Genomic DNA, 24,414 nt, shown 5'->3' on the forward strand with positions numbered 1-24,414 from the left:
TTTACAAAATAACTGAGGCCCAGAGAAGTTAAGTAACTTGTCCATCATTAGGAGGAGACAGCCAGGATTCCAACCTAGGAGTTGACTCCAAGGTCTATACTCTTGGCTCCTAGGCTCTATTGCCTGGCAGACAGGATGTTGAATGGATGAATGCTATACGAAGAGGAAAGAAATTGGTGAGAATCAGTGAGCTCTAAAGCTGGAAATCTGGGTTTTCCCTCAGGGTGAAGTCACCTGGGGCCTGGGGTGGGAGCCAGAAAACCGCGAAGCTAGACTCAGCCTTTGACAGGCTCCATGCTGTGAGGCAGTTTCTCACTTCTGTGGAGGCCTTCCCCACTTGAAAATGCAAGGGTCCACCTTCGCTTGTCAGGCCCCTTTCTGCTGGGACCTTTTGCTTGGATTTCCCAGTTTATCTGGGTTGATTAGGTCCTTTCTCTTCAGATGATACAGGAGTAAGCTGAGGCCTAGATCAGTCTTTCTGGAGGTGGTGGCACAGAATTAGGGGACAGGTTCCCTTTAGAGAGGATAGGCATTCTATGCTGGGGTCCCTGCATAAGCAAAGGCCTAGAGGCCGGCGTGAGTCGGGGCTTTCAGGCCTAGTTGGAGTTCAGGGTGGGTGTTGGTGGGGGGGGGGCATAGGTGTTGCCCAGGTGGGGTGAGGAGGTGTGCGCAAAGTTGGTGGTCCTTCAGGGTCAGATGTACGTGTCAGATGTATGTTGAGGAATGCCCCACATGCCGGCTGCGGAGTGCTTCCCCATGCCAGGCCGGTGTCAGAGTTGCCACGTGCTGTGTGTGTGTGCGAGGCATGCGGTCACGTGTGCTGGGGGGCTGCACGTGAGTGTGTCAGTGTCTCCTCCCCATCACGAGCATTGGGGGTGGTGGTGAGTCACGGGCTCAGCCTTCAGCACCAACTGTCATGTTCCTTCCCCCCAAATTTCATCCCCCACCCAGCCGTGCACCACCCACCCCCACTCCAAGATCTGTGTCGCTGCTTCTCTCTTCCATCCCCCTGCCTGCTCAGCTCCCTCTGAGAGGGAGGGAGTCTCCCCCTTCTGCTGGCTCTGCCCTCCAGCTCCTTGCCCTTTCCCACTGCCTCTCAGCTTGAGTGACTACAGAACCACGGACTCTTCTCCCCTCCCCCTCATCTCAGTGGGTCCCAAGGATTTCTCTGTGCATTATAAAGAATTCCCATACTCACCACCCATCCCTTCACCTCCATGGGGGTACTTCTATTTCTGGGGGCTTCTCCCTTGTCTCCATGAGCTGGCTGCTGCTGCCTCAGTGGGCCTCTTGTGTCCGCATCCTTGTCTTTATGAGTTCCCTTGTGTCTTTGGGCCTCCCCCCATTTCTGTGACCTTCTCCCACTCTCCTTGGCCCTCCTCCCTGTCTCTGTGATATGAGTCCTTATTCCCATTTCTGTGGGCCTCTCCTCCTGCCCATGGCCTTCTCCTGTCACCATGGACCACTCCCCCATGCCCGAGGAGTGCCTTCTGTTCCCATGGGCCTCTGTCCATCTTCTGGGGGGGCTCTGTGAGTCCACGAGCTGCCCCTTGTCCTCATCCTCATGAAGGGCTCTCTGTGTCCTCGAGCTGCCCCCTGTCCCCAGCTTCCCAGAAGTCTGTGTCCACAAGCTGCCCCTGCCCTCCTCTCTGAGGTCCTTCGCTTGTGTCTGTGGTCTGCTCCCTTGTTTTGATGGGCCTGTCTCTCTTTTCTCTGGGCTTTTCCCTCTCCTTGTCCTTGTGGGGTTTGTGGAGCTTGGCCCACCTCTGTCTTGCTATTTCTATGCATTTTCCTTCATCTCTGTAGCCCTCACCCCCAGCTCCATGGCCTTCTCCCTAGGTCTCCCCGCCTCATCTCCGTGGGCTCCTGTGCCCAAGGGCTGCCTGGGCAGGGCGGTGGCATGGTGTGGTGGAGGGGGTGGCCCCGGGGTGGGCCCTCCATCCAATGCAGCGCCTTCCCCTCATCAGCATTCTCCTCGCGGGCCCCCCAGCCCCGACCAATACGGGTTCCCCCTCCCCGGACTCCCCTCCCTCCTCTCTCTCTGCCTGCCTCCCTCCCTTCCTCTCGCCTGCCCTCCTCCCTCCCTCCCTCATCTCTCTCCCCCCCGCCCCCCTGCGCTCCAGGACCCAGCGCGGGCGGCGGGCGGGCAGGCAGGCGGCGGCCTCGGAGGGGAGAAGGAGAGGTGGCGGCAGCGGGCGGCGGCGGCGGCGGCGGCGGCGGCTAGCAGCAGGGAGGCAGGCTCAGCTGGGGACCCGGAGCCGGCGGCTGCTCCTCGCAGGGGACCAGGAGTCCGTGGCCAGGCCCTCCCTCCGAGGCCCTGCGCCGGGCGCCCCCGGGACACTCCACCCTCCTCCGCCTTCCTCTTCCACCTGCTCTTCTCCATCCTTCCCTCCCTCCTCCTGCCCTCCTCCCCATCTCACCACCTCGCCTGCCGCCTTCTCGGCCTCTCCGGGTCTCCCAGCACCCCATCCTCCCAGCCCCTCCACTCCTCGGCCTTTCCCCGCCCCCAGCATGCTTTTCCCGTGGGGGCTGAGGGCTTGAGGACTCCAGGCCCTTGCCTCAGCCAGGGCAGGGCCCAGGCTCCAGGGGGGAGGGGGGAAGGGGTGGCCCCCTCCCCCCCACCAAGCCCTCCCCTCCCCTCCCCCACTTCCCCTGATGGCCGGCTTTCTGGTCTCCACCCAGTCCTCGCCCCCCGTGGCCCCCCCAGGCCGGCCCGGCTAGGGGAGGGGGCGGGGCCCTTTCCTGGGCCGGCTTCCCCCTCCCCCGGCTTGGCCTTGGCCCCCTCCCTTCGTTTTCACCTTCTTCTCCTCCTTTCCTCCCTCTTTCCCCTCCATTTGCTCCTTCCCCTCTCCTCTCTCCCCTTCTCTCCTCCATTTTCTCCTTTCCCCTTTCTCCCCTCCTCGGCCCGCCCTCTCCTCTACCACCTGTCCTTCCTCCCTGTTCTTGGGGAGCCCCGTTTTGGATTAGTTGGGGACCACCGCGGGAGGCGGGGGAGGGGGCCCTGTGGACTGCCCTCTCCCCCCGCCCCAGCCATACCACCACCCAGCACCAGCGCATCTTCCTGCGGTCGGTCCTCGCCCTCCGTCCCACCAGGATCCGTGAGTGTCTGCAAGGCGGGGGTTGGGCTGGGGCCCGGCCTGGGTCCTGGAAGGCTGGGCTCACTGCTGCCTGGCAGGGCCCCCACATTCCCTTCCCCCCTCCCCCACCAGGGGCCTGCCGGCGCCCTCCATCTCCGCCACCTCCGTTCACCTCGGCCTTTTCTCACCCCTTCTTCTGGGTACAGCTCACCGTGGCCCCACAGCCCCCAGCTCCTGGGGTCCTGAGGGGCTGTCTGGCTCTTACTTGTGGTCTCACTCCTTCTCCGGGACTCTTGGCATGTCTCCGCCCCTGCTTTCTCCAGCCTCGGTTCTGGTGACCGGCTCTGCTCTCTCCCACTCTGTTTCAGTGTCTCTCTCTCTCTCTTTTTCCCTCTGAGCCTCATCTTCTCTGCTTGCTATGGGCCCATCCAGATCCCTGCCGGTCTCTATCTCCTGGAAATGGCTTTCTGTTTTTGAATCTCCATTTCATGTTTCTTTTGGGCTTCTCTCTGAATCTCCAACTTCTCTCTCTTCTTTGCTGTTAGCCTTACCGTTTCTTGGTGTTAGGGGAGGCCCTCTCTGTCTCTCTCAGAACTCTCCTGTCTTTTGGCTGTCTCTTTTGAAGGCTCTCATGCCAGATCTAGCCCTCACTCCACTCTCTCTGTCCACTGTTGGCTCCGCCTGTGCCTCTGCTCACCTGTCCTCCTCCCTCGCTAACTCTGGGCTTGGAGTCTTCCTTCTCTCACTTTTCTGTTTTCCTCCCCTAGATCCACTGTGGGTCCGTTCCTCCATCCCTTACTCCTTAGCCGCTGCCCTGCTCCATGCTCCCCCTTGTCTTTTCCTTGGTGGTCTGGCCACCCCTCCATCCTCTTGCCCACCTCCCAGCCTGCCTTTTGGTTCTCATTCCTCCCCACGCCTCAGGCTTGCAGGCTCTGAGATTGACCCCTCCCCCAAAGCACCCTGAGTGGTTGCACCTCTGTGTGGACTTACCCCTCTTATGTGGGCACGTGCCCTGTCCCTGTCTGGGCCCCTCCAGGTCCCTCAGTTTCCCTCTCTGACTCTCACTCACCCTCTTTCCTAGTTTGTGAGTCAGGCTCTCTCAATCTCGTGTCTGCCCTGCCTGCCTTTCCTCTTCTATAGATCTGCTATGTGGCTCCGACATACTTTCTCTTTCTTTCTTTCCGACTGGCTCTCTTTATTTTCAGAGTTTTGTGATATCTTTCCTTCCAACGATTCTCGTACCTGTTGTCATTTTTTTCGCCCTCCTCCTCACCCCATTTGCCTTTTCTGACCTGATTTGCCTTCTCGCCTTTGCGATATTTCTTGCTTGCCCACTTGTTTGTCTCTCTCCCCTGGCAGGGCCCCTTCTGCTCAGTTGGCTGCTGTGTTGCCACCTTTCTCTGGCTTTGCCTGAGTCTCTGGGCCTGTGGGGCTGAGGCCTGCCTGACTCCCTGCCCCTTCTCTCTCCCACCCTCCCTCTTGTTTGCCCCTTTTGGTGTCTCACTTCTAGGTAGTGTCTGTATGTCCTTGTCTCTCATTTAGCCCCAGTGACCTCCTCTTGCTCTGTCTCTCTCTCTGTACCTTCCTGTGCCTCTGTGTGTACCTGCTGCCCCCAGCCCTGTCCCTGCACTCTGTTTCTGTCTGCTCCTACCTGTGTCTGCCACCTGTGGGTGCCTGACCTTCTCACCCCTGTCTCTCCCTCAGTCTTTGTGTCCTCTAGTCTCTGCTCCTTAATTTGCCCCCAGAGGTCCCTAGTGTCTCAGGATGACCACCCTCACTCCTGCCTCTCTCCTAGCCCCGCCCTCCACACCTCTCTCCCCTGTGAGTTCTCCTTTCCTGGTCTCCCAGCTTCTCTTGCACCTCCACCCTTGACCTTAGATCCAGATTACAGTCCAGGGTCCCCAGCCTGCCCAGCATGCCCTGCTGCTCCCCAGCCTGTCTTTCCCAGAGGCCCTGAGAGAGAGAGAATGGCTCAAGGTCACCTGGGAATTGGGGGCAGAGCAGGAACTGATGGGGTCTCCTGCTGCCCTGGCCTAGGTTTTCCGGGCCATAAGGGACTGTGTGAAGTGTTGCATTGTGCCTCTCCCTCGCCTAGCAGGTTTCATTCTGCCATCTCACCAGCTCAAGCCTTCTTTCCATGGGGATCAGATGGGGTGAGGAGAGACACCTGGGTTCACCTTGGAATACCCTGGGCCTCACAGAACATCTCCCACAGAAACCTGTGTCCCTTCCCTTAAGGCACAGCCCTTGACCTGGGGAGCCATGCATCTGACCAAACTCACCCGTGCCCAGTGGTCACCCTGCAGAAGGCTGGGGCACGTGGTGAAATCTCTAACTCTCTGGGGTGGAGCAATTGTGAGGAGCAAAGATGCACTCTCCCCCTCTAATCTTCAGCTCCCCGGAGCAGGGTGGGGGGCCACAGTTTAGCACCTGCTTGGGCAGACAGCACACTCCCTGCCTCACTCACTCCTCCCTCCTGGCTCTCTTTGGTGGTATCTCCAGTGGGTTTGTGTCTTCTCTCCGTTCTCTGTCTTCCTGTTCTATTCTGTCTCTCCTGTGTCTTGATTTCCCTCTTTTCTCCCTGCCCTGCCCTTTCTCCATTTCCATGTCTCACTGTCTTCCTGTCTCTTCCCTCTTCCTCCTAGCCCTAGCCTTACCTCCTTGTAACTCTCCTCTGTTTCTCTCCATTTCTATCCCCATTCTCCTGTCTTTCTGTTCTCTTATATTTCTGCCTATTTTTTCCTTTCTCCTTTCCTGAGTCTCTTTGTATTTTCCCCCTCTCAGCTTCTCTTCCTCTTTGTGTCTCTCTCCTGTCCCCCCTTCTCACTCTTTACTGTTTTTTTTTAGCCCCTTAGCAGCCTTGGGTTCATACATCTGTCTCTATTTGTGTGTCTCCATGTGTCTCTCTCTGTCTCCGTCTCTCTCTCTCTCCATCTTTCCCTGTCTCTCCAAGTTTCCTAACTCCTGGATACTCTCCCCTCCAGACCCCGGATGTCCAGGCCTCTCTCCCCATGGGATTGTGGGAACCAGGGACGTCAGTAAGGTGGCAAGTGAGGCCTGGGATGGGGTTGCCTAGCAACCACCGCATCCTCTCCAGCCGGTTTCTGTTGCCTGGTAACGGCTGCCTGCCCAGAGACAGGGGCAGGACTGGGTGGTGGGGGGGTGGCACTTCCTGGTTTCCTATTAGGGTGGGGATGGTCCCTGAAATTTGCTCTTACCTGAGATCCACATCCTCCCTCCTTCCTGTTTTGGTAGCTGTGAATCTCCTCTAGCAGTGCGTCTCCCACTCAGTGCCTGAGCGCCGTGAGCTCCTCCGTGGTGGTGCTCCTCTGAGCCTGAGCCTCTTGCTAGCAATGCTCTCAGTACTATCAGCTTCTAACGAGGGCAGGGCCCTTCAGAGCTCACTGACAGTGTCCTGGGGTTTGCAGTTACTACCCTGCCCAGCAGTCTTCCAAAGGGCTTCTGAAGCCCCCACATCAGCAATCTCCCCATGGGTTGGGGATCTCCCTGCAGGTGGCGAGTGGGGGCCGCGGCAGCTGCGTCCCCATGAGGAGGGGAGGAAGATGCCGGCTGAGCTGCTGCTGCTGCTGATTGTTGCCTTTGTCAGCCCCAGCTGCCAGGTGCTCTCATCACTGCGCATGGGTGAGGCCCTACAGCCCCCTGCCCCTGCCTCCTCAGATACCCTCCCATCGGGCCCTGGGGCTCCTCTTTGGGAACCCAGGCATGCCAGTCTCTCAGGACCCAGGAATCTGGGCTTCAGGTCGCAGCTTTCCTCCGCCTCCAGCTCCTTCTTTCCCCTGGGCCCAGAAGTCCAGACTCTCAGCTCTCTCCAGCCTCAGATCCAGGAGTCTAGACCCCTGGTCCCCATGCCCACCCCCACCTCAGATCCCAGGAGTCCAGGACTGCAGCCCTTTCTCCCTCAGGATGCAGGAGTTCTGGACCCCAACCCCTGTGTCCCTTTAGCTGCAATCCTGGACGACCAGACAGTGTGTGGCCGTGGTGAACGTCTGGCCCTGGCCCTGGCCCGGGAGCAGATCAACGGGATCATCGAGGTCCCAGCCAAGGCCCGAGTGGAAGTAGACATCTTTGAGCTGCAGCGGGACAGCCAGTACGAGACCACGGACACCAGTGAGCAGGGCCACAGGGGGCGTGGGGTGAGGCAGGGCAGGCTGATGGCCCTCAGTCCATCCCTCAGCCCCCGGCCTCATCAGCTCACCTTGTCTTCTTCTAGCTCCATCTACCCCTTTCTTCATGTCTGCTCTGCCTTCTCCTTCCCAGAGATGGTGCTGCGGGGCATGGGGAGGTGGGGAGAGCACCAGTCCCAGTCCCGCCCTGGAGGAGCTGAGGGCCTCATTTGAAAGATAAGCTTCATAGCTGGCTGGGGGTGCTTAGCCCCCAGAGTTGAGTAACGAGGGGCCCAGGTGTTGAGACCAGGGGACTTCAGGGGCAGGGGTAGCAAAGGTGTTCTAGAGAAGGCTAAACTGAAGCTGAGCTCTGAAGGGTGAGCAGGATGTAGAAAGAGTGGTATTGCTCCAAGTATGCCCCGTGGAGCACAACCAGCCGCACAGTAGGGTGCGTAATTATATGTTGGATACTGATGGACTGAGCAGATGTGAATAGGTGGCGCTTGAACAGGTGGGCTGGAGATGCGTCTTTGGGAGATGCTGCCTGCCAACATGTTTTAGATAGGAGTGTTTCCTACAGGCCTTATCAGGTCCTTTATGATGTTCATGTGTACTTCAAATCAATGAGAGAGAGGATGAGGTATAATGTTTGCTGGACTTTTTTGACTGGTGCAGCATAGAATACAAATTGGAAGATGCTGGGATGGAGGGTAAGGAGGCAGATGGTGTTCCAGGCCTGTGCCTGTAGTTTGGAGCTGGGGCGGAGGGGAGGGGGGAGCATTCAGAGCCAAGGAACAGGGTGTGGGGTTGCAGCCATCCTGACCACCTGGACTCAGGACACATTTGGGGGGGTTGTGAGAGACTTCTGAGCTGGAATGTGACTGGCCAATGGGAAGTGAGACTGGGCCGATTGGCAGGCCAACTCAAGGAGGCCTGCAGTGGCAGGCTGAAAGATGCCGCCTTCACTCGCAGGCAATGGGGAGCCATTGATTAGTTTAGACCGGGGAGCTGGGCTTCTAAAAGGTGAATCTGGGGGGCTAGATTTGGGTGTTCAGTGAGGAGGCTGGTGCATGCCTGAGTTGAGAGCCCTGAAGTAAGGCAGGGGAGGAGGGGTTGAAGAGAAGTGGACAGATGCGAGAAAATTTGAGAACAAAACGGAGACAGGATTTGGTGACTAATTGGCTGTTGTGAGAAAGATGGAAGGCAAGGGCCGTTTCTGGGTATTTGGTCTGTGCAAGTGGTGGGGCCCTCACCAGCGTGGAAGGCATAGAATGAACAAGTTTGGAGGAAGATGAGACATTTAGTTATGATGCTTTTAGTTGCCTGTGGCAGAAACCCAACTCAGGCTGCCTTAAGGAGAAAAGGGAACTTATCAGCTCATGTCGTGAAAACGCCTGAGGACTGATTTCAGGCGTGGTTGGATCCAGGTACTCAAATGATGTCCCAAGATTGTTTCAGGCCTGGCTGGATCCAGTTGCCCAAATGATGTTCCAGGAATCTCTCTGTCTTCATCTCTGGGTCCTGCTTTCCTCTGAGTTGGCTTCATTTTCAGGAATGCCCTCCCCACCTGGTGGCAGGATGGCCTCAACAGCTTAAAACTTACATCTTACCAGTTTAGCAAACCCAGTAATAATTTTTGCAGAAGGCCTGAGGAAGTCTCTCAATGGCCTGGTTTCAGCCCGTCCCCGTCTCTGAACCAATCACTGTGTCCAGGACAATGTGGTTCTGTGATCCTGGGTCAGGTGCCAATCAATCTTGGGAATCACATGGTTCCCTGAGGAAAAGTTAGGGTTCTGCCATGAGAGTGGGCACTGGGCAGGCAAAAACAACAGCTTCCACCTCCTGAGATGCACGTGTGTTTAAGGGGGAAAAAGTGGAAGAAAGAAAAGCAGGTAAATGCACAGAAGAGTGGTGTTTGGGGTGTGGAGTGTAGAGGGGACCTTGGCCGTGGGTTCAGGGTAGAGGGAGTGTTGGATGCACTCTGGGTTGTAGTGTGGTTAGAAAGGTTGAGACAGATGAAGGCTGAGGAACCAGGCACTGGATCTGCAGCCAGAAGGAGGCCCCTGGTGTTTTTTCTTCATCCCTTCCTTTGTTCTCTCTTGGTCTGGCCCATCCCACTGTTGGCATGTTTCCTTGTCTTTCTGTGACTTGTGCCAGCTCCTTTTGTCCACTGCGGTGGGTGGGGTCAGGGTTTGGGCCTCTGGGTTCCGGGTGGCAGAGGACGATCAGGCAGCTTGAGTGTTGGATCTTCTCCTGAATGGTTCCCAACACTTGGTGGGGGTTCCCTGAGGGCGGTTCCCTGCGGAGTGGGGACGAAGAGAAGAGAGAGGGTCCCTGACTCTGCAGTCTCTTGGTCTCTTCCCACCCCTCGCAGTGTGTCAGATCCTGCCCAAGGGGGTCGTGTCTGTCCTGGGGCCCTCCTCCAGCCCTGCATCAGCCTCCACCGTGAGCCATATCTGTGGGGAGAAGGAGGTGAGGTGGTGTGGGGTGGTGGTGGGCGGGTCCCTGGGAGGCAAGGGTGGGGAGAGGGGAGCAGGATAGAAGCAAAGGCTACTTCTTTGTCCAGATCCCCCACATCAAGGTGGGTCCCGAGGAGACACCGCGCCTGCAGTACCTTCGCTTCGCATCCGTCAGCCTGTACCCCAGTAACGAGGACGTCAGCCTGGCAGTCTCCCGAATCCTCAAGTCCTTCAACTATCCCTCGGCCAGCCTCATCTGCGCCAAGGCTGAGTGTGAGGGAGGAGGACTGGATGTTTTGTTTTCTGTTCCCCCAAACTCCCCTTCCCAAGATATCTAGTGTCCCACACAGTGATTAGGACCCCTAGTTATAACCCCTGGGGGACCCAGGCGCAGGCTCTTCTGGTCCCCACCATCCCTTCCCCTTTAGGAATGCTGACCGCTGCTTCCACAGAACCCCCCCACCTCCCCAAAGAGACCATTTAGTCAACAGATAGTGACTAGCACCTAGGTGCAAGGCCCCTGCTAGGCCCTGGCGGTTTAGCAGTGAATAGCACTAGGTGTGGTCCCTGACTTCAGAGAACTCCAGGGCCAGTGGAGAACACGGTAGTTGAGTGGTGGTGATGCAAAGTGACACGTGCTCTGTCAGGAGGCATGCAGGGGGCTGTAGGAGTGCACAGGAGGGAATCCTAACCCAGCCTGGGAGGTTCAGGGGGAGCTCATATCCTTGAGAAGGGGACATCTAAGCTGGACCTAAAGGTTGGGGAGGAATTGCAGTGGGGGAGGAAGGTGGGGAGCATGCTCTGAGCAGAGGGCACAGCATGGCAGGGCAGAGGTGGAGGCCCAGGGAGTGTGGCCCCTTTGAGAGGCTCAAGGATGCTATCTGTGGGTGGTGTGTGGGAGCAATGAAGTAGGACACGTGGGTGCGGCATGGTCACATAGGACCTTGTATTTTATCCTGAAGATGATGAAGGCTCCCACACAGGTCGGGGCAAGGGGATGTGGCCTGAGGTGTATTGCAGGAAGAACTCTTTGGCTGCAGTGTAGAGGGTGGACTGGAGAGTGACACGGAATGTGGCAGGGAGACCAGCCAGAGGCAGGGAGAGATGCTGCTGGTTGGGGCTCTGGCAGTGGGAGTGGAGAGGCCAGGATGGAGTTGAGGAGAGTCGTGAGGGAAGGGAGAGGGTGGGGTCATAGGTGGTGACCAGGCTTCTGCCCAAGGAGGAAGGGACAGTCAGTTCAGGGGCACACACTGGGTCTGAGATGTCTTTGAGACATTCAAGTGGAGATGTCCGCTAGGCTGGTGGGTTTGTGCAGCTTAAGAGAGAGAGAGGGCTGCGTTCAGTAACCTCCAGGAGGAATTCCTCTTTCAAAAGGTATTTACTGAGCACCTGCTGTGTGCCAGATGTTGTTCTTGGTATCAAAGATAGAGCATATAGCAGTGTGCAAGCCAGGCTGGGATCCCTGCCCTTCTCACACCACATTGTAACGGGAGGAGCTGGGCAATGAACATAGATAAGGACATCGTGTAGTTGGAATAAATCCTATGCAGAAACGGAAGAGGTGTGCTAGAGTGGGGTGGGTGCAAATTGAAATGGAATGGTGGGTGTAGGCCTCACTGAGGAGGTGACATTTGAGTAAAGATCTGAAGGTGGTAAGGAATGGAGCTGCATGGGGATCTGGGAGAAGAGCATTCCAGGCAGAGGGAACAGCCGGTGCAAAGGCGACAGGACAGGAGCATGACCGTCACGTGTGTCAGACAGCAAGGAGGCTGGTGTGGCTGGAGTGAGAGAGGAGGAGACAAGGTCAGGGAGGTGACGAAGCAGGTGGGCAGATGGAGTGGGCCTTGGAGGCTGTGAGGACTTTGGCCTTCACTCTGAACGAACGAGAATCTATTGGAGGGTTTAGGCAGAAGAGGGACATGTCTGCTTTACATGGTTTTGGCTGCTGTGTAGGGAATGGACCCTCTGGGGACAAGTGTGGCTGTTGTAGCAGGCAACAGATGGCAGTAGCTTGGGCCAGTGATGGTGGTGCAGCGCCATGGCATCTGATGTGTTTTGAAGATAGAGCCTGTGTGGATGGGGTGTGGGTGTGAGAGAGAAGGCCAGGCTGCCGTTAAGGGTTTTGGCCTGAGTAACTGGCAGCCTGGAGTTTGTTCACTGACCCTGGAAGACAGGGTGGTTTGGGCGAGAGGAGCACAGTGCGGCTTTGTGCATGTGAAATGTGAGATGCCTGTCACATATCCCAGTAAGGGCAGAAAGGTGGCAGGAGACAGGCATCTGGAGATCTAGGGGAGGTCTAGGTTGGGATTTTAATTCGGGAGGACCCTGGGTCCAGTACCCCAAGAGAACCAGCTGCGCTCTGGACAGCTGCCCGCGTCTCCTGAGCGCCCTCATTCTCTCCCCAGCTACCCCGTGTTGGGGAGGAGGAGGGAGTGTCTGCCTCATGTCTGGGCACACGGAGGGGCTCTAACCCGGGCCGACCCCTCCCTCAGGCCTGCTGCGATTGGAGGAACTGGTGCGTGGCTTCCTCATCTCCAAGGAGACGCTGTCAGTGAGGATGCTGGATGACAGCCGGGACCCCACGCCGCTGCTCAAGGAGATCCGTGACGACAAGGTGTCCACCATCATCATCGACGCCAATGCGTCCATCTCCCACCTCATCCTCCGTAAGGTGGGTCCCCCCGCCCCGTCTCTGATTTCCTGCAGGGTCATGGGCAGAAACATGGGGTGACAGAGCAAGTCACCCAGTGCCCATGGGCCTCAGTGGTCACACGGGGTTGTGGAGACCTGCTTCCTTTGTGTAGACGATAATCCCGAAGTTTGTCTCTCAGCTCAGTGGCTTCCCATTTGCACCCCTGGTCACTCCTCTCTCCTCTGTGAGTAGTTGCTACCTCGTGGGTTGATGTAGGGTTCATGAGTATGTCGGGGGAAGCACTTGGATAGTACTTGGCCCTGTCCTGCTGTGTGTTGAGGTGCTTTGCACGTATTCTTCAGTTTGGCTCTCGCCCCATCCTGTGGTCCAGGTGTGATGATCGTTTTGTGGATGAAGGAGCTGGGGTTTTGGGGGGGGAACGAACTGGCTCAAGGGCACCCGGGTGGGGCTAGCGCCAGGGCCTTCCCCCTGGGCCTGCCTCCTGCCGTCCATCAGTGACCCACATTCATTAATCATTCATTGCTTCCTTGCTCTTAATTTTTCCTCATAATCTAATCTGTATTATTTATTTTTCTCCAGTTTTGTTTTAATTAAAACCGTATGTCACTCCTGATCTTAGCTTACAGAAAGAAGTGTGGACAGAATCCACAGGGCTGTTGAGGCTGGAAGGCTTAGAGAAAGGATGTCAGGCTCGGGAGGCAGGAAGGCCTGGGTTGGGGTCCCGGCCCCTCTCATGTGAACTGAGTGACCAGTGGTCACCTTCCTCTGAGCCTGCACTTCCCTGTCGTGGAATGGGCTGTAACCCATGTGATAACAGATCCTGCCACTCAGACAATGCCAGCTGATGTCACTTGCCATTCTCCTGATCATAGCGGGATAGGACTGGTCACTCCTGGCATGGAGAGGTCTTCTAGCTTTGTTCTGGAGGACTGTGAGAAAGGGGCTCAGACATGCATCTTGAGATTCAAGTTGGCTGCCTTTCATTGCAAAGTGCTTTTTTTTTTTTTTTTGTGAGGAAGATCAGCACTGAGCTAACATCCATGCCAATCCTCCTCTTTTTGCTGAGGAAGACCGGCCTGAGCTAACATCTATTGCCAATCCTCCTCCTTTTTTTCCCCAAAGCCCCAGTAGATAGTTGTATGTCATAGTTGCACATCTTTCTAGTTGCTGTATGTGGGACGCCACCTCAGCATGGCTGGAGAAGTGGTGCGTCGGTGTGCGCCTGGGATCTGAACCCGGGCTGCCAGTAGTGGGGTGCACGCACTTAACCGCTAAGCCACAGGGCCGGCCCCTGCAAAGTGCTTTTAAAGATGGCAGGGGTAGTTTATCTGACCTGTGACCAGGCTGAGCCCTATATAGGAGCAGCCCAGACTTGGCTTTGGGGTAGCATGGGGATTAAGATTAAGGTTCTGGATACGCTCCCCCACCCACCTCATTTCTGAGGTGTCCCTTCACCTAACTGTCTCCAGAAGACAGTTTTCTAAGTGCCCTAAAAAGGGACGTGGGCATCTGACGGCGCCATTCTCTCTTCTAGCAAAATCTTCGTCCCATCTGGGGCACCAGTCAGTCAGCGTCGTGCGACATGAGGGACCAAGGTCCCCCTCTGCCTGCACGTGTCTCCTTCTCCCTGTCTCGCTCTGTCTCTGGGTGTCTCTTACTGTTTCCCACAAGGTGTCTTCACTAGGCCTGTCTCTCAATCTCTCTCGGCTTCTCTCCATTTCTGCCTGTGGGTCTCTGCCTCTCCTGCCGCCTCTACCTTCCCGTGTTCTCCAGGCCTCGGAGCTGGGAATGACCTCAGCGTTTTACAAGTACATCCTCACCACCATGGTGCGTACCCGCTCCAGCCCCTCCGGCCCTCCCGCAGCGTCTGCCCCATGTGGGGCCCGGCCCCAGGCCTCACCCTGTCTTCTCGGTTGTAGGACTTCCCCATCCTGCACCTGGACGGTATCGTGGAGGACTCCTCCAACATCCTGGGCTTCTCCATGTTCAACACCTCGCACCCCTTCTACCCCGAGTTTGTGCGCAGCCTCAACATGTCTTGGAGGGAGAACTGCGAAGTCAGCACTTACCCGGGCCCCGCGGTGAGCGCCCTCACCCCCTAGACACACAGACGCCCTGCATATAGACACTTCTGGGGGCCCCTTCAAACCTCGGTCAGAGAGTGCTCAGAACCCTGCAGCGCCCTCACTCACTTTCCAAGTACATGCCAGAAGGCCTCCCAGTGTGGCCCTGAGATAAGTCTGATCTGTTTGTTCCTCTCCACTTCCCACGCCACCCCAGCCACACCAGCCTCCTCCAGGTGCCTCTGCTGCCCCAGCACATGTGCACCTCAGGGCATTTGCACACTCTTCCTACTGCTTCATGTGCAATTCCCCAGAGAACTAGTGACTCACTACCTCATCACCAAGTCGTTCAAATGTCCCCTCAGTTGTAAGACCTTCCTTGACCTCCCTATTTAAAAAATGGGAAACTACCTACCAATTAGCCCCCTTCCCTGCCATATTGTCCTCTGTAGCACCTGTCTTTGCTTGTTTGATCACCATGTGGCTTGCTCTATAGTTTACTTATATACAGATGTAGATCCAGATGTGTAGGTGAGGGCAGGGGTTTTTGTCTGTTCATTTACCGCTGTATCCCCAGCACCTAAAACAGCCTGGCTCATAGTAGGTGTCCGACATATATGTTGAATAAATGCAAACATACAAAAGATGCATATTTATGTGTATTTGTTCACAGACATCTAGTCACATACCAAGATACCAAGACACTCCTCCGTGCACAGAAACACGCGGACACCAGGCCGTGCAGTCAGATGTACACAGAGGCACATTTTTACACACCCCTGTGCCTACCTACACAACACAGATACTCAGACCTTCACACCCACCCGGCTAAGACACACTCTCACAAACACACGCGCACCAGACGCCCTGTGCCATCAGTCAGAGCTGAGTGGCCAGTATGTATGAGGCATTCATTGTGTGCCAGGAGCTGTTTTGAGTTCTTTACATGTATTAATTATCTCACTTGATCCCCACGTTAGTGCTCAGAGGCAGAGATTACGATTATCCCCATTTACAGAGGAAGAAACTGAGGTTCAGAGAGGGGTAGGGGTAGTCTTCTACATGAGGCCTCCAGCTGAGAGCTGCCTGCCTCCCAGGCCCAGGCTCACAACCATTATGCTGTCCTGCCTCCTGGACACCACACCCACCTGGTATATAGACAAACAGGCACATTTGTCCAGCCCCACCCACATAAATGTGACCCCAGACACACTCAGACAGGGGCTATGGCTGTCTTCCCCCAGCTGCACCAGCCATGCAGACAGATTCCTGGGCATGCCCTTAGGCCAACAACATACTCCCGTGGGAGTGACACAGCTGGCTGTCCAGGCAGATCCTCTCGGATGTGCCCTTCCCCAAACAGACAAGTGGCCACATGCCGTCAAGAAGAGCTACTGCCACAAAGGCGTGGACAGCATGCACACCTTTCCCACTGTTAGCCACATTTCCCTGAGGAAGATGCCCAGAGACCCTTCCTCGATGCTGACCTGTGTGGTTCACATTCCTAGGGAGAGAGAAATTATCTGAGGGCTTAGGGGTAGCACCACAGGGGCTTTGGGGTTCCCCTGGTTAAGCTGCCTCTGCCCCATCTTGCCCCACCTCTGCCCCCCACAGCTGTCGGCTGCCCTGATGTTTGACGCCGTGCACGTGGTGGTGAGCGCCGTCCGGGAGCTGAATCGCAGCCAGGAGATTGGCGTGAAGCCGCTGGCCTGTACGTCAGCCAATATTTGGCCCCACGGGACCAGCCTCATGAACTACTTGCGCATGGTGAGCCGGGGGCGGGGAGGGCAGAGGGGACAGGGCAGCCCACCTCAGGCGGGGGCACTCACTGTGTCCACCCTGCGGCCCCTTTGCCCTCTCCCCGACCTGTACCTCTTCCTCGCTCTTCTCTCTCGTCCCTCCTCTCCTGGCCTTCGTCTTCCTGTCTGTGCTGCTCTTTCCCTGTGTCTTTGTTTCTGTCTCCCCTCTTTTGCTGGTGTGTTCTTGCTCCTTTAACTGTGATCCTTCGTGGTCCCTCTCGCTCTCTCTTGTCTGCCTGGTCCCTCTCCCTCTCTCTTGTCCACTCCACCTCTGTCTTGTCCCCTGTGGGGCCTCTCTGGCCCGTCTCTCTGGGCCCTTGCCACCCCTCCCTCTGCCCGCCTCCCACCCTGCTAGGTAGAGTATGATGGGCTGACTGGGCGAGTCGAGTTCAACAGCAAAGGGCAGAGGACCAACTACACCCTGCGCATCCTAGAGAAGTCCCGGCACGGCCACCGAGAGGTGAGTAGGCCCAGGGAGACGCCAGAGCCCTCATGGGGTGGGGCCAGGGCCCAGAGGGCTGAGGCGTCCTCAGGCAGGGCCTGTGCTGACAGCACCCTCTCTGCAACAGATTGGGGTATGGTACTCTAACCGGACCCTGGCCATGAATGCCACCACCCTGGACATCAACCTGTCGCAGACACTGGCCAACAAGACACTGGTGGTCACAACCATCCTGGTGAGTGGCCCTTGGGGGGGCGGGGCAGAAGGTGAAGGAGCCTTTCCTGAGCAATGCCCCAGCCAGGTCCTAGTGAGGAGGAGGGAAGCCTTGGCTGGCACAGCGCACAGATCAGTGGGAGCATGACTCATGCACCCGACAACCCCCGATTGTGACCAAGGCATCACCATCCTAATCGCTGCCAGAGCAGGGGAGGGCACAGACTCTGCCATCAGAGCCAGGTCCAGCCCCGGGCTCTGCCAGCCTGCTGTCACATGGCAGAGACAGAAACGACTAGCTCATAGGTGCATATCATGAGGATTCCACGAGGCTGCACAGGCAGGGTGCCTCACACAGTGTCTGGCCTGTGGTAGACCCCCATAAATCATGATCGCTAGAGTGGTCGTTTTGTCATCTTTGCCAAATGAGTGTTGACACATGCCAACTTATTTAATATCCATCTTGAAGATGTGAAACCAAGTTTCAGAGAGGTGAAGTGACTTCCCCAGGTCACACAGCAAGTATAGGGCATAGCTGGGACAGGAGATGAGTCTCTGAGGCTCCAGAGCCTGAGTCTTAATTGCTGTGCTCTGAATGTCCAGTGCTCTCGTATCTGAGCACCAGCTAGAGACATCGTCCTGTAGCCTCTGGGGCTGCCGTTCTTGCGTTTTACCAGATCAGAGTCAGAGGGGCCTTTCTGTGTTAACAAATGTTTGTCAAGCACCCATTCTGCACCAGGCACTGTTCTGGGCCCTCCCCAGGTGTCACTCTGTAAACCTCTCAGCAACTCTACAAAGTCCAGCTTATTTTCTTTCTTTTGAAGGTAAGGAAATGGGTCACACGGTGAGTCCCTGAAATTGAGTGTCAAACTTGGAGCCTGTGCACCCTGCCAGGCACAATGGGCTGCCAGGAGGTCAGGGAGGGGGTGATGAGCAGGACCTGGTGAGCAGGAGGCTGCCCAGAGCAGCTGGGCCTGGAGGCCGGGCATGCCAGACAGCCATGCTCTTCGTAGCAGCCAAATCCCAGGTCTGCTGGCATCTGTTATCTGTGGGAGCTCCTCAGTAACTGAGCTGGATGGGCTAAAGCTGTGGATGCCGAGGTTGAGGATTAATACAGGGTCCCGCAGGATGTCAGAGGCCCCCTAAAGCAGTGTGTCACAGAACCATTCCCTCAGTCCCTAGGGAACTCCTGATCTAACGGGGACCTCGTGTCCCTCTGGAGAAGGGCCAGTAAACCTGCTGGGGAGGGACAGATGGCCTGCAGATGGGAAACCAGGCACTTCGTAACAGCGTCACTGAGGGGCCCTGAGGGCCAGGCCGGCTGGCTGGAAGAAGTTGCGCCTCTATGCCTATGGGAATGTGGTCAGTCCCAGAGGCTTCTTGGAGCCGGAAGAGTCGGGGTTCTTGGTGGGGAGCAGGTGCAGAGGTCAGGGAGGGGATGTCAGGAGAGCCAAGCCTTGACCCCAGGGGCTTCGAGTCTCCCCTTCTCCCCCAAGGCTCTCCAGCTGATGTTGTTCTCTTCGTGAGGTTGATTCTTCTGTTGATGGATTCATTCATTCATTCATTCCACAAATATTTACTGAAGCTGTTGTGCACCAGGACTTACGCAAATTCTGGAGGCACAGGAATGAGTCACAGGTGGTCTCGTGGTTTCCCTGCTCTTGAGTGGCACTGGGGGAGGGGATCCCAGTCTGATGGAGGAGACAGACCTGGACACAGTCATTCCCACACAGGGTAACGAGGGACCCCCCAAAGAAAAGAGGGACTGACTCAGCTTTAGAAGGCCTGAGGAAGGCTTCACAGAGGAGGTGGCATTAGATGGGGCTTCAGAAGCTGTGTAGGAGTTGGGTGCACAGAGGAGGGACTGGGCATCCTAGGCAGCAGGAGCAGGGGCCTCAGGAAGGGTTTGTCAGATTGGACAGAGACAGTGGCCTCGGTGTGCACAACCAGACGTGCCTGTTCGTTCACCAACGTTTTCTGACTTGTGTTTCTGGATAGGGCCTGTGTCAGACGTGATCAACCTGGGTGCCTGGGGCAAGATGCAGTCAGTGTCTTCTTCCCTGCTCTGTCCCCAGGGCCTAGAATGGTGCCTGGCACCTAGCAAGCAAGGAGGGGTTGCGAGTGCTACGACAGAGGTGGTCCAGAGGCTGTGGGGCAGCAGGTGGGGAAGGGCCTCTGAAGGACTCTGCTACGCTTCCGTGTGCTGTGGAGAGTTGAGCAGGAAGGGGCAGGGCCGGATCAGGATGTCAGAAAGCTCCTGGGCCCTTGGGGGAGGCTGCTAGAGAGGAGAGGTGCTCCAGGTGGAGGAGGACAGGCCTGAGCTGGGCTGGGGCTGTGGGGAGGGAGGGGGATCTGATGTGGGGTGTTAGGAAGTAGCACACAGACAGGGTGTGGTGGCTAATGGGCTGGGCCTGAGTGAGGGAGCAGGTCTGGGTTGGGGTGGAGGGTAGGGCTGTCTCAGGTGGGGCTCACAGGTCTGGAGCTGAGAGAGAGGGCTGGTGGTGCCAAGTTTGAGAGAGGCCCCGCAGGGAAGGTGGAGGGGCAAGAGAAGGCCCAGGGAAATGAGGCTGTGCAAGTGCCTTCCCTGAGCCCCAGGCCCTGCCCCTCCCGGAGAGTTCTCAGGGCACTTAGTCGGTCCCCATGATTCCCTTCATCTACCTGTGATGTCTCATCCTGCTTTTTGGTGTCTCTGGGGTCAGACAGACCTCACTCTCATTCCGGGCTTCCCCTACTACCACTTCAGGTCGTCCACCTCTCCAGCTTCCATACCTTCATCTGTAAAATGGGTCTATTAATCCCACATTGAAGGGCTGTGGGGGAATTGCCCTAGATAAGAAGGCTCCCGTGGCAGTGCCCAGCACAGAAGGCATGCTGAGCACATGAGTCCCTTCCCCTTCTCTCTCCTGATCTGGCATCCCTGATGAAAATAGCAATCATCGTGGCCAGTGTCTTTGAGCACTGTGCCAAGCCCTTTTCTTGTGTTACTCACTTAATCTTCATGGCAGCCCTGAGGTTGGTACCATTACGTCCCCCAGTTTTCAGGTGAAGGAACTAAAGCACAGGAGGGGTAAGTGATATACCCAAGTTGCCCAGCTAGAAGATGGCAGAGCTGATTTGATTTGGCAGAACCCGCTCTTGGCACCACACCACCTCAATTTGCCTCAATTTCTGCTTCTTTCTGAGCCCTCACGGCTGCGTTCTAGGCCTGGCCCTGCCATCCACACGCTATGTGACCCAGGCAGGTCTCTTCTCCTCCCTGTCCTCAGTTCCCTCCTTTAAAATGGGGGGATTGAAATATTCATAATAGAGTGAGGGGGTTGGGCTAGATCAGGGTCCTTTATTTATTTGTTTATTTATTTATTTATTTATTTATTGTGAGGAAGATCAGCCCTCAGCTAACATCCATGCTAATCCTCCTCTTTTTGCTGGCTCTGAGCTAACGTCTATTGCCAATCCTCCTCCTTTTTTTTTCCCTAAAGCCCCAGCAGATAGTTGTATGTCATAGTTGCACATCCTTCTAGTTGCTGTATGTGGGACGCGGCCTCAGCATGGCCGGAGAAGCGGTGCGTCGGTGTGTGCCCGGGATCTGAACCCGGGCCGCCAGTAGCGGAGCGCGCGCACCCAACTGCTAAGCCACAGGGCCGGCCCGATCAGGGTCCTTTAAACTGCACTCCAAGAAGTCCTGGATGTGGATTTGGTCCTGGGTTCATGAAAGAGTCCAGGCAAGCAGCTTGTGAGGAATACTCTAGCACCCACCCTACTTTAATTTTTTTTGTTTTTAGTGTCAAGAGATTTTATGGAAGTGTAACATGCATACAGAAACTTGCACAAATCCTAAGTGTACTGCTCACTGAATTTCCCCAAACTGAACACACCCGTGGAACCAGCCCTCCTACCCCCGCCTTCCTTGGTCCCCTCTAGTCTCTAACCCCCAAGGGTCACCACCATCTCAACCTCTTTCACCACAGATTAGCTTTGCCCGCCTTTGAACTTCATGTAAATGGCATCGTCCTCTGTGTTCTCTCTTTTGTCTGGCTTCTGCTCAACATGTGTTCGTGAGATTCATCCATGTTGTTGCAAGTCGTTTAGTCTCGTTGTGTGTTCTGTTATATGAATATACTGCAATTTACTTATCCACCAAACGTAGATGCACAGTTGAGTTGTTTCTAGTTTTTTGCTATTATGAATAGTCCTGCTATGAACATTCTGCTACATGTCTTCTGGTGAACACGTGCAGGCATTTCTGTCAAGTGTATGCCCAGGAGTGGAATTGCTGGGTCTTTTCGGCTTTAGTAGATACTGCCAAAGTGTTCTCCAAAGTGGCTGTAGCTCTTTTCATCGCCACCAGCAGCGTGTGAAAGAGAATTCCAGTTTGCTCCTTGTTTTTGACAGTGGGGAGCATATACAGGTACCCACTGTGTTGTGGTTTTCATTTGCATTTTCCTAATGAGCAGGGAAATTGACCACCTTTTTTGCATTTATTGGCTATTCGGAAGTCTTCTTTCCCTGCTCAAGTCTTTTTCTATTTTTAAAAAAATTGGGATATATGACCTTTTTATTGATTTTTAAGTTATTTATACATTCTGGATTCGAGTCTATTGTTGGAGTAAGTATTGCAGATGTCTTCTCACTTTGTGGCTTGCCTTTTCACTGTCAGTGGTATCTTTTTTTTTTCTCAATGGTATCTTTTGATGGAAAGATTTTTAATTTTACTAAAGTCCACTTTATCTGCTTTTTTTTTCCCTTTATGGTTAATGCTGTTATAATTTAAGAATTCTTTGCCTCCCCCAAAGTCATGAAGATAGCCTCCTATTTATTTTCTAAAAACTTAGTACTTTTACCTTTTACATTTAGATCTACAATGTAACTGGAATTGATTTTTATGTATCCTGTGAGGGAGAGGGTCAGAATACATTTTTTCATACGGATGTTTCATTGAACTGCACCACTTAATAAAATGATCATTCTTTCCCCCTTCACCGCAGTCTCATCTCTGTCATAAATCAGGTATCCACTTACGTGTGGGTTTCTGAACTCTCCATTCTGTTGTTTATTTGTCTGTCTGTGCTCTAATACGACATTGTCTTAAATAACCGTAGCTTTAAATTAAGTCTTTTTTTTTTTTATTTTTATTTTACTTTATTTTTTTTCCCCCAAAGCCCCAGTAGATAGTTGTATGTCATAGTTGCACAGCCTTCTAGCTGCTGTATGTGGGACGCGGCCTCATCATGGCCAGAGAAGCGGTGCATCGGTGCGCGCCTGGGATCCGAACCCCGGGCCGCCAGCAGTGGAGCGTGTGCACTCAACAGCTAAGCCACGGGGCCGGCCTAAATTAAGTCTTAATGTTTGGTAGGGTAAGTCCTCTCGTTTTCTTTCTTTCTTTTTTTTTTTGTGAGGAAGATCAGCCCTGAGCTAACATCTGATGCCAACCCTCCTCTTTTTTGCTGAGGAAGATTGGCCCTGGGCTAACATCCGTGCCCATCTTCCTCTACTTTATGTGGGACACTGCCACAGCATGGCTTGACAAGCAGTGCATTGGCGTGTGCCCGGGATCCGAACCTGTGAACCCTGGGCTGCCGAAGCGGAGCACGCGCACTTAACCACTGCACCACCGTGCTGGCCCCAGTCCTCCCGTTTTCATGTTCTTCTTTAGGATTGCTTTGGCTCTTCTTGACCATTAGCATTTCCATATACATTTAAATATCATGCTTCAAAAATTTTAAATGTGTATTTTAATATTAAAAATTTTAATTAAAAAAATTCATTCCATTGGGGGAGGGACAGAAGTTAATACAAACCTACATTAAATAGAATCCAAAGAGTACATGGGAATAAGCAGTGAGAAGTTGGTCTCCCACCCTCTCTAGTCCCCCATTTTTTTCCCCAGAGGCCACATCTTTCCAGAAATGTCTGTGCATGTACAAGCTCGTCCCCGCTCTTTCCTTCACAAAGAGTAGCATATTGTACACGTTGTTCTGTAGCTTGTTTTTTTTCCCCTCTTAATATATCTAGAACTTGTTATTTTAGTAGTTGCCTAGGATTCTTTGATGACATCAATAATCTTTTTAACCTGTCCCAAATTAGGCTGTTTCAGCCTTTGTTCCTGCTACAAGCAATGCTGCCATCACTCTCTCGGACCTGCATTTTGTGTACAGGTGCACGGCCATTTGTAGGATGAATTCTTAGAATCAGACTTAGCAACAGCCCAGTGTCTGTCTGCAGTGCTTTTGCAGAAGATTCTCTTTGAAGAAGTCTGAAAACCTTGGATACGAGGCCCCTTAAGACCCTTGGTTCTGATGGGCTTGGACTCTAGGTTGAGTTCTGGATCATTATTTTCTGATTTTGATTCTGTTCACAGACCCCAGGCCCTGTTTCTGGCTTTATAATCTCAGACCCCAATCCTGAGGACTTGAACCCAAATCCACAACCCAAGTGCCTCGGTCTTGAATTTGGAGATGAGCTTGGCCTGGTGGAAGGGACAAGGGCTTTGGAGCGCACAGCAACTGGGTTTTGAATCCCAGTTCTGCTCCTTCTCCCCTTCTCACTGCCTTGCTCTAGCTGTGTAGCCTTGGGCAAGACACTTGACCTTTTTTCAGCTTCAGTTTCCTCCTCTGTATGTCAAGAGGGCTGTATGAGAACCTTCCAGCTCTAATGCTGGGTGCTTGTCTAGAGAATTCTTGATTTCTGATTCTCCAGCTTTGATACCTGACCTTGGGTCCCCCGTCTCTGTGTCTAGCTTCTCCTATGTCCTTCTCTGATTCTGTCCACTTGAGTTCAGTCTAGCACAGGGCTTAATAGCAGAGCCTTAGAGTCAGACCGACTTGTCCATCTCAGGCACTTACTATACTTCTCGGGACCTCAGTGTCCTCATCTCTAAAACAGAGGTAATAATACCAACCTCCCACACTGACAGAATAGCTGTCACACAGCAAGCCCACAAGAAATGCTAGCTGCTGCCACTATTATTAGTATTATCTCACATTCCTACTCCCAGTCCCACAATTTTGGATTTGGAAATCAGCCTGGTAGAGAGAGAAAAGCACTGACTTCCCTCATCCCATCGTCCCTCAGCTGTGGGGCTTCGTGGGGTCCTGGGATCCAGAGCCTATAATAGGACCAGGCTTCGTAATACCTATCGCTGTGTAACAAACCACCTCAAAACCTGGAGACTTAAAACAATGATTATTATTTCTTACAATTCTCTGGGCTGACTGAGCAGTTCTGCTGGTCTCGCCTGAGCTCACTCTGGCTGCCTTCAGCTGGTGACGAGGCTTGGCCGGAAGGTCTGGAGTAGCTGTTGGTGCTGGCTATTGGCCGGCACACCTCAGGTCACTCATCCTTCAACAGGCTGGCCTGGGCTTTCCTACATGGTGGTCCCAAGAGGTTGCTCTGAAGGCCTGGGCTCTGGAATTCACAGCATCGCTTCCACCGTGTTCTGTTGGGCAAAGCCAGGTCTTGAGGCCAGCTCAGACCCAAGCTGAGGGGAAATCGACTCCACCTCTTGATGAGAGGGGCTGCAAAATACTGTGGCCACGTCTGCCTCAGAGCTCAGTAATTATGTGTTGAATGAATGAGAGGTGACAG

At 54.7% G+C, this 24,414-nt stretch overlaps 1 protein-coding gene across 5 annotated transcripts in view; it reads left to right on the top strand.

Annotated features, from left to right (window-relative positions):
* Nucleotides 1-1,948: 1,948 nt before the first annotated feature.
* Nucleotides 1,949-24,414, top strand: part of GRIK5 (glutamate ionotropic receptor kainate type subunit 5) — a 56,687-nt gene continuing 34,221 nt past the window's right edge. Inside the window, exons 1-12 of one of the 5 annotated variants that reach the window (XM_058529431.1) lie at nucleotides 1,949-3,098; nucleotides 6,062-6,191; nucleotides 6,591-6,719; nucleotides 7,041-7,205; nucleotides 9,576-9,673; nucleotides 9,768-9,933; nucleotides 12,153-12,331; nucleotides 14,087-14,140; nucleotides 14,233-14,394; nucleotides 15,991-16,143; nucleotides 16,531-16,635; nucleotides 16,745-16,852. In XM_058529431.1, the coding sequence (XP_058385414.1) occupies nucleotides 6,089-6,191; nucleotides 6,591-6,719; nucleotides 7,041-7,205; nucleotides 9,576-9,673; nucleotides 9,768-9,933; nucleotides 12,153-12,331; nucleotides 14,087-14,140; nucleotides 14,233-14,394; nucleotides 15,991-16,143; nucleotides 16,531-16,635; nucleotides 16,745-16,852 (1,422 nt within the window). In that variant the 5' untranslated portion in view covers nucleotides 1,949-3,098; nucleotides 6,062-6,088. The remainder of the gene's footprint in view (nucleotides 3,099-6,061; nucleotides 6,192-6,590; nucleotides 6,720-7,040; nucleotides 7,206-9,575; nucleotides 9,674-9,767; nucleotides 9,934-12,152; nucleotides 12,332-14,086; nucleotides 14,141-14,232; nucleotides 14,395-15,990; nucleotides 16,144-16,530; nucleotides 16,636-16,744; nucleotides 16,853-24,414) is intronic. The other 4 variants (XM_058529432.1, XR_009216705.1, XM_058529435.1 and 1 more) reach the window with 4 other exon arrangements.

Source organism: Diceros bicornis, chromosome 34 (genome assembly GCF_020826845.1).
Source record: "Diceros bicornis minor isolate mBicDic1 chromosome 34, mDicBic1.mat.cur, whole genome shotgun sequence".
Lineage (NCBI taxonomy): Eukaryota > Metazoa > Chordata > Mammalia > Perissodactyla > Rhinocerotidae > Diceros > Diceros bicornis.